The sequence below is a fragment of the Drosophila gunungcola genome (assembly GCF_025200985.1).
Source record: "Drosophila gunungcola strain Sukarami chromosome 3L unlocalized genomic scaffold, Dgunungcola_SK_2 000002F, whole genome shotgun sequence".
In the NCBI taxonomy this organism is placed as follows: Eukaryota; Metazoa; Arthropoda; class Insecta; order Diptera; family Drosophilidae; genus Drosophila; species Drosophila gunungcola.
The window spans coordinates 1648509-1657841 of record NW_026453178.1 but is presented as its reverse complement, the minus strand read 5'-3'; the positions used below and the strand labels follow the sequence as shown (position 1 = coordinate 1657841).

General features: G+C 40.9%; 1 protein-coding gene across 1 annotated transcript; it reads right to left on the bottom strand.

The window, feature by feature from the left end:
* Nucleotides 1–6719: 6719 nt before the first annotated feature.
* On the bottom strand, nt 6720–9157 carry LOC128257582 (uncharacterized). The gene is made up of 4 exons (XM_052988649.1): nt 8945–9157; nt 8723–8887; nt 8304–8667; nt 6720–8163 (listed from the first exon to the last, which is right to left on the bottom strand). Exons 1-4 carry the CDS (start codon nt 9074–9076, stop codon nt 6803–6805), a joined length of 2022 nt encoding a protein of 673 aa, XP_052844609.1. The 5' UTR covers nt 9077–9157; the 3' UTR covers nt 6720–6802.
* Nucleotides 9158–9333: the final 176 nt, after the last annotated feature.

Genomic DNA, 9333 nt, shown 5'->3' with positions numbered 1-9333 from the left:
ACTATCGACAATTAATTATTATAAATATAAGAAATTTCGTATTATCATTTTAAGCATATAAAAAAGTCGATTTCCTTTTGAAACAACACCAAGTTCAATACAATTTTTCGTAGTGTACTGCTGCTGCGTGGCAGCGACAACAACAGCAACATCAGCAGCAGCAACAACAACAACAGCAACAGCGAACAGCAAAGAAATGGCCGTTAAAGTTGCCAGGCAAATGGCAAAAGTCAGGGGCGTAGCTCGATCCAGGGTTTGCCCCACTGTTCCAGAAGAAAAGACGAAGCGGTAGCTCCCCTTTCGATCGCTACGTGAGCAGTTCCCTTGGCACGTTTTTCGGTTTTTTCTCCTTGCTTAATTTTATTTTTTCTTGATTTCTTCTTGTACTTCTTTTTTTTTTTTTTTTTTGTTTTGGCGTGGCCGACGACGACGCCCGTTTGCCATCATAAAAGAAGTCAATTGAATTTAAATTTAAAGTACATAATGGCCAAGTGAAGGAGGTGAGTTGCCTGAGCCGAAGGGGGGTGAGGTGGGGAGGGGGGTGTAGAGTGGTGAACGCAACGCTGCCGCCTTTCCAATTTCATAAAGTCATCCGTGTGGTTTTTGTTGCTGGCGTTGGCTTTTTGCTGTTGGGGCCTCAAACTCTTTGTTGTTGTTGTTGTCTGTGTGGGATTGAAGACTATGTATAGGAATATATATATAGTAAAGCTATATGTATTTCATGTACAAGGCCCAGGCACGCAAGGCTTTTGGCTTTTAAACGAGAGATATATCCATGTGTAGTTGTGTCCGTTGCTCTTTTGATTTAAACGTGCTTAAATTTAAAGATCAAATTGCTTGAGTTTCGTTTTTTTTTTTTTTTTTGTTTTTTTGGGAACTTTTTCGGGGGAGGCCATACTAATCGGTAGGCCCAGGAATTTTAAATCGTAGACAAGCAAAACCGCAAGCAATCAGGCAAGGAATTGTATAGAAATAAGCAAAGCAAGCAATGAGTCACAGATTGAAATGTCGTTTTTTGTTGGCGGATATGGTTAGCAATTTGTTTAGAAAGCCAGCGACTCGAGTGCCCCCACAGATTCGGAGGCTGACACACATTTATCAGCTTTATTCACATTTCGCCCACCGCTCGGATAATTTCGCTGGAAAAGATGATGAAGTGATTAGGGGCTTTTTCGGCTGACTAGCGTTCACAAAACGAAAGACTTAGGCAACGAACTTGGTCATAACCTATTGACATTATGACGCGGCAAAGTCCCTCTCTCTCTCTCTCTGTCTCTTCCTCTCACTCTGTCTTTCTCTGCCTCTTTCACTTGCATCTCGCTGGTTATTCGGTTTAAAAATTTGCATTGTTTGCCAACGTTGCGACCTCCCGATTTGTCTGCCTGCCAAGCAAACGTGAGATGAGTTGGGGTTTGCTCATTTACCGCCTTTTTCTGCCTCCGCCGCTGGGAACGTGCAGAGAAAATATTTGACTTTTTTGCGCACACAGTTATGGATATATAAATATGTCAAAAGATTTGTTTGCCTTTCTGTCGCGGCCATTGTGGGAAAGTGTGAGGTTCTGGGCCCCAACATTTCGGACGACAGTTTGTCAGAGATCTTATCGGCGGATGGGTAATTAATTGCGCAAAATAATTTTAAAATTAACAGTATTAGATGGGATCTGAACTATGCTTGTACACTTGGAAACATTAAATAAAATAAGGGAATGTTTAATAAAGGCAATTTTATATTAATTCAATTAAAAGATATTCATTCTTAAATTTTTAAATATATATTTCAGACTTTACTTAATTCAATTAAATGCAAATTTAATAATAAAATTTTGGTTTGATAGTCTGTTTTTAATTTTATTATAAGCATTTACGGAATAGGCGCTGATTCTGATGGGTTCAAAACAATTCAAAAATTAACATTATTATTCTGTCTGTTTTAATTTAATTACAAACAAATATTCAATAGAAGCTGCTAGTCTTATATATATATTGTAATTCCTTAAGAGCTCAAAAAAGTTACCCCAGCATGAAAACCATAGAATCCATTCACTTCGGGGCTCTATCGATTTCCAGATCATTTCACAATTCAAAGACCCGGCCATTGGCCATTGTCCGTGGTCTCCAAATGACCAGGTTAATAAGCATAATCCAATGGAAACCAGTTGCTCCAACTAGCGGAGCCAAGCCCCTGGGGTGGCAGCCATTTACCCCCCTCCAACACCATAACACACTCTATAGGCATTGGCATAGCCAATGGCCTAAACCTAAACCATATTTACCCTCTCCGTTCGAAAAACTCTATTCAGCCGGAGCCAGAACTAATAAAACTCATTAAACCAAACATGTTTGGGCCCAGACAAAGGCCTCTACTGTCTATACCCAATTTGAATAATCTCCTACACACAGAGATATATACCATGTCCAAAACGAATGGAGACCCGAAAAGAGTCAATAATCTGATTGGGGAGTCGAACAAGAACGAGAACGAGAACGAGAACAAGAACGACGTTCAATTAAAACCAAAACTCAAATTAATGAAATGAAAATAAAATACAAATAAAAATAAAAATAAAATAAAACTAAATTAACCAATGCCTGAACTCGAATCCAAATCTGAGCCGGTAACCAAAAGAAAGCGACTTCGCGGCAAAAGCCACCAAACCACCAAAGCAACCTCTGACAAAAAAAAAAAAAAGAGAGAATCAAAATGATAACTTTTCAGTTCGGAGCGAAACTGTACCCCCCTGTTCGGCATCATCGGCATTGGCATCGGCATCGGCATTATAATGATCACCGAGATCATGATGATGCTGCTGCCGTGAAAGAGCAAAGCGTACGGGCCAAAAACAGAACACAAAAGGTGGCTGGCTAGCTGGCTGGTTGGCTGGCTGGCTGGAACCCGAACCGGCAAATGGCCAAGATCGATACAATTTTCGAGCAGCATTCGGGTTTTCGGGCATTAAAAAGTCAGAGAACAGAGAACAGTAACAATGTGGAGTCACAGATACAAAGATAGCCATAACCATACCCATGCCCCAGCTATATGGCTATATGGTTAAAAAAAAAAAAAAAGGCCGAGGGACTGAGACAAAGTCACCTTTTGGTTATTCAAAGGGAGGGAGACAAAAGACGTGGAATGGGAACAAGATCATTGCATTTTTGCTGGCTGCTGCTGCTGCTGCTGTCGCTGCTGTTTTTGTTGCTGCCTTGAAGCCAGTTTCGCCCCAGCTTGGTAACAAGTTTGACTGAAAAATTCTAAAAATAATGCCGGCCGGTTTGTCGTTTCAAAAAAAAATCAAAAAAATACAGAAAAAGGAAAATAAAAATAAAAAAAGGGGAATAAGAAAGGAAAGAGTGGGCCCAACTCTTAAGATGTTGCATCAGTATATAAGTGAAGCGTGTGTGACTGTCTGTGTGTGGGTAAAAAGGGTAAGAAAAAAATAACCAAAATGAGTAACATTTCAAAGGAAGGGACAAAGGATGCCAAGAGCCAAGTGGCAAGTCACTCGGTTCGGCTTACAGGCAGCTGCAATTGGCCCAGGGATGGGCGCAAATCACAGGTGATTTTAGAACAGGGACTTAGGAGTTTTTCTAGAAAATTCTAGAGCGAAGATACTTGTTGTTCTAAGCATGATAACTTCTTATAATTTTAAAATAACTCTATTAAATTATTAAATATTAAAATATTTATTTTATTTACATTATTTTACCACCAAAAAACACCATAAACTTTAAGAAAGCTTGTTTTGCCAGCCTCTACTGGTTTTGTTTTGAATACTAATAAAAATATATTAATATTTATGTAGTTCTTGTTCTATTTCATATTTAAATTTATTGCTTAAGCTGATTTAATCGTAGTGCTCAAATCGAATCCATGTGGTTTTTGTTTGTTTTAAATCTCTATAAAAGAGAAAGAATGACTTTCAGATCCCAATAAATAAATAAATAAATGGAATAAGAAGGTCTATAATTGTTTTTAAATTAACCTTTTCAAATTCCACCAGAGTTCCTGGCACTAGTATTTACAACAAACTTTTAATTTTATGGACACAATTTTAGAATTTTAGAATTCCTGTCAATATTCCAATACTTGTAAAGTAACATTTCCAGAATTCTTTATATCAAAGTTTTAAAAGTAATAATGATTAAATCTTAAGAATAGGAATCCCAAATACAAACTGCATAGTCATTGTGATTTTCTTTATAGATGCAGCCCTGATGCTGTCCGAAGTTGCATCTTGGACCATCAGAGGCGCACCAATCTCTGTCCGGTTGTACATGCTCTCTGGTCCCTGGTCCCATGTCCCTAGTCCCAAGTCCCTACTCACTGTTCGCTGGGCCCTGGTGATCATGACGCTGCTAAATGTGGCCGGTGGTGAAGGTGCCCAGCATGGGGCAGCAACATGGCAGTGGAAGGGGCAGGGACAGCCTGTTTGGTCCCTCATCTCTTAACGTTTGTTTGCAACAAGTAACGCGCATCTGTATCCGTAGCTCAATCTGTATCTGTATCTGCGGCACTGTTTGCCGGGCCAAAGAGTTGGTTACCTGTAGTGGCCATGCTACCTGCGCACAGGTAGGCGTATGCATGTATCCCATCCCCAGCATGTGTGTCCATGTGCCCATGTCCTTCGTCTTTTGCCATGGATGCAGCGGTCAGCAGAGGCAGCATCATTATGTTCTGGTATATATATACATATATATATATACAGATTGTCAAATATCTCCCTTCCGCCTTTATGTCTTTTGAATTTCGCAGCTATGTATAAATGTATTTGCTATGAATATTGCGTTCAACAGTTATGGAAGTGTAAAAATGGAGTTCACTAACGCCGAAATTCGCGCTATTTTAAAGTTTTTGAATGGCATATTATGAAGTTGCTGTCTAGAACAAAACGGCGCTTATTTGAAATAAATCCGATCACTATAACACATTTTATAAAGCATTGAATAAAGAGCAAAAAAAAAGGAAGACAGATATTTGACAACCTTATATATATATATATATATATATATATATATATATATATATATATAATTATATATATGCCCATGCAGACTTTATATAAGGGCCAGCAGCAGATTGTGATTGTGTCTCCTGGTATGACTGGGCAACTTGCTCTTGGTTATGGGGTAGCTGTAGCTAAAAGCGTCGGACTCGTCTGCCTTTGCTTAATGGTTTTAGGAAATCGAAAATTAAATAATTTATCTCGATTTTATGACGTTACAAGCAGGTTTTTATACCCCTCTTCTCCCATCCAGCATGTAATAAATCTTCGGCTTACAATCAGGAGAAATGCTGCAAGAACAAAAGGAAAAAAACAAAAAAAAAAAAAACCAAAAACAAACATGCCTAGTGCGATGCTTTCAAGTCGTTGGTAATTTGAATAGCCACAGTTCTAGTGCCATAAAAAAACGATGCTATTCGTGGCCCCTGACCCTCGTTGTCGTAATCAAAATACCCCAGTGAATCAACCGTGGAGGGGAGCTATTTAAAAAAAAAAAACCCATCTTGACTTGCTCATTATTTCCCTTGGCTTCTTTTTTTTTGGCTGGTCATCGCTCTCAAGTGGTTCGTTCGCGTCGAGATTGATTCGAAAGAAAGGTGCAGAGAAAGTGGTAAAGAGGCAGCGGTCTTGGACCAAGTGGATTGTCACTGGGCCTTCGCGTTTACACTGCAAAAATACCATGTTTCTTTTTGCATACAAAATAGGACAAATCCAAGATGATTAATTTATTATTTATTTTTGCTATCTAAAACTTCAAGTATGCAAAGATTAATTATCTTTATATTTAGAATAAATAATCTTTACAAACAATATAGATTCTTTAAAATTGATAATTTTAATAATTTTTTTATTTACAAAATTTTTCGAAATATCTTATAACATAGTTATGTTTTTATATGTGTACTCATTTGATGTTGGAGGACAAGGATTGACTTGACGCTCCAGTCGCATGTGCTCGCATTGTTAGCAATTGATGGAAAAGTTTTCGGTTTAATCTGGACTGGCAGCTGGTACAGTTTTGATAATGTCCAAGATACTTTGTGGTCACTTTGATGTGGTTTTAAGGGCTTTAAGTGGATAGTGCATGCGTATAATCGGCAAACCCCGAAGATGACAATTCAGCTTAGCTTGACATTAAGTCTTATTCAAGTGCCACTTGACTTTAGTTCAAATGCTGCAGTTTCTTTTCTTCATTTAAAAAAAATTTACCTGACATTTACGATCCGAAACGATTTTAAAATTTGTGTGGAACAAGAAAACACCCTCTAGGTCGAAAAGTTACCTTATTTCACGATTTTTCCCGAAGAAGCAATGAAACGATTTAAAAAGTATTTTTGGAAGTCTTTCTCATATATAAGTATTCACAATTTATATGTTGTGATAGAAATTAGTAAGAAAAGATTTTTAATTCTTAATTAAAAAGGAATACGGATAATTAATCCTATTTCAGTTTTCCAATAAAATGTTTCTTAATTCCTTTAAATAAAAAGAATACGAAATATTTCAAAAGCTTTTTCTGTTCATATTTGATTTTTCAATAAAATATTTCTTTACAAAAGCTCTTTTCTGTTATTATTTTATTTCATGCACTTGTTTTCAAGTACATGAAATATATTCTATCCTTTAAAAGCTCAAAATATTGTCCCCGAAAAGTCTTTATAACCTGGCAAATTACCGGAATACTTTTATCCTGTTAAAAATGTTAATAAAATTGCTATTCATTCAACTAAATTCTAGTTTTATTTGGCTTAATCACTATGAAACAAACTTAAGGGAAACTCTAAAGTCATTAATTTTTTCCTAGTAGAGCACCACCTCCTCGATGCCATACCACGTGGTAGAGTAAATGGGCTTGATATCGCGCTTTTCCACAATATTCGATAGCTGCGGCAGCAGATTGGCCAAATCGAATAAGCTATCCTCGTAAAAGGAGAGAAGATCGGACCACTTGGAAAGCGTTTCGAGGAGCGCTTCGTCCTTGGAGATGCTCAGCAGGGTGAAGTGGGAGGTCAAAAGGCAGCCAAACCATTGCAGGGCCTGGACTTCCGTTTGGATCAGCGAGGAATCCCGGTTGGGCCGTTCCTCTAGCTGGGCTCTGGGATCGTTGACCAGCTCGTACAGGTGGTTCATCAGGTGCTGGACATGAGAGAGCTCCAGCCGATGGCGCAGATGCCCCTCGATACCGCTGGCATCAAAACTGCAGGCTAGCACTGCATTAAGCAGCTCTTTTTTGGACTGTTTCGTCTCCATGGGTTCCACTTTGGCATTGCCATTAATGACAGGGGTTTTCGTCCATTTATCTAGAGCAAAACGCAAAGACCAGGCCAGCATTCTCTCCGAGATGTTGCTGTAACGCCGCAGGCACATCAGCACATGCTCTGTGTTTCCGGTCTTAATGAATAGGGTCAATATCTTCTCGATAATCTCCTCTTCGCCCGCTCCACTTCGCTCCAACTGCCGCACCAAGGCCTGCACAGCTGTGTTCTGTGGGCCCGCATCGAAGAAGTTCGTCATTAGAGTGACACTCACATCCTCCAGTCCATTCTCGCAGCTTGTGGTCTCTCCATGGACATGTTGCTTAACGATTTCGTCCATCTCCTGATCCACAAACTCTGGAGACTCGTAGGCCAACGCCCTGCCATCTGCCGTTTCGGCCTCCAATGTGGGCATCAGCTTATTCAACTTGGATTTCACAGAGTTATAATTGATGGGCTTTGTGCTGCCACCGAACTTGATGATCGACTCTAGCTGCTCCTCCTCGTTAATGTGATCCAGTTCGATGGGCGTGAGGTGGGTGTCGCTGAACTGGGAGCCCAGCATGTCCACCAGCACTTCACGGTTCATACGGTACCGCACGGCGGCTATATTGTGACCCATGGCCAGCAGAATGTGCTCGTCGCCGGCCCAAAGGCGGGAGAAGTCCAGGTACACCTTGAAGTACTGCTTGGCATTGACCACCTTGAACTGCGTGTTGTAGACCAACAGCGAGGCACCCTCTTGTCCGTAGTTGGCGCCGTAGATGGCAGCAAAGTTCCGCGAGACTCCGTGCACAGATAGATTGCTCTCCACATTCAGCTCGGCCAGCATGGACACGAATTGTCCGGGTGATCGCTCCGCGGTACGCTCCGCCAGATTTAGCATGAAGATGCGTTTGTCGGACCCTAGAAAATAAGGCATTTTAAAGTAAGTGATAGAATTTAAATGGATACAACAATGGATACTGGCACTTTGGTGCCTGAGCTGTTTGAAGCTCAATCAGGCATAAACCGACTGCAGGGTTCTATTTCGTTTTACTACTTACAAATAGTCAGCAGTTGAGGAGCTGCATCGCCTTCCACGACGGCGTAGCCGGTGAGGCGCACTTCCTCCCGCTTGATGAGGTACTTGCGCCTTTCGGCGGTGGTCAGGGAATTTCGGATGAGCTGTAGTTCGCCGGTGGCCTTTGTTTCCTCGAAGTAGGTGAGCACCTGTTGGCCCTGGACCAGGGTGTAGACTTTGGGTTTGCTGATGACCTTGCTGGCGACCAGGGCCAGCTGCTCGGCCGTATCCTCCTTCTGATCCTTGCGAGAGGTCAACGCCTGCGATAGGGTTTGGCAGTCGCCATCGCTGTAGAGGACCAAGGCCTCCTGGCTGGTTTCTACCAGGTGGGCAATGCTTTTTTGGAACTTCAAGGGAAATTAAGGTTATAACTAATACTAAAGGACTTTGGGGTGCACTTACCTTCAGCTTTTTGCACTTGGCCACATCACTGGTGTCCACATCCCAAAGTCGCAGCGAGTGGTTACCAAAGACGCCCACATATTTCTGGCTGCTGGGATCGTAGATAACCTTGGACGATAGCTTCTCCGGCAGGGACCAACTGAGCAACTGCTTTTGTGTACTGATCTGTAAGGAAACGTATTATTTATAAGACAATCATCTTATTTTAGGGCCGAAACTCACATTCAAAACGACAACCACATTGCGTGCAAGTGTGGTCACCACATTGCCCTTCTCCTTGTCGGAAGCCAGGCCCAGGAACTCCTTGGGATCTGGTATGGGAAACAGATTGTAGTAGGACAGGAACTTGGACATTTTTTAAGTAAAGCTGTTTTTTCTAAATCAATAACAATTCAACACGTGCAGAGCGGCAAAATATTGAATTAGGGGTGGGAAAGAAACGACGACACCCTGATGTTTTTACAATATCGGTCCTATCGATGTTATTCCATCTCTAACGTTTGGCTAATAGCGTATTCACACTAGCGACTTTCCTGCAACAGCGACCAATTTCCGTAACAACGAATTTTTCATACCTATAAAGCCATAAAGAATCTCTACAACTTGCTGTT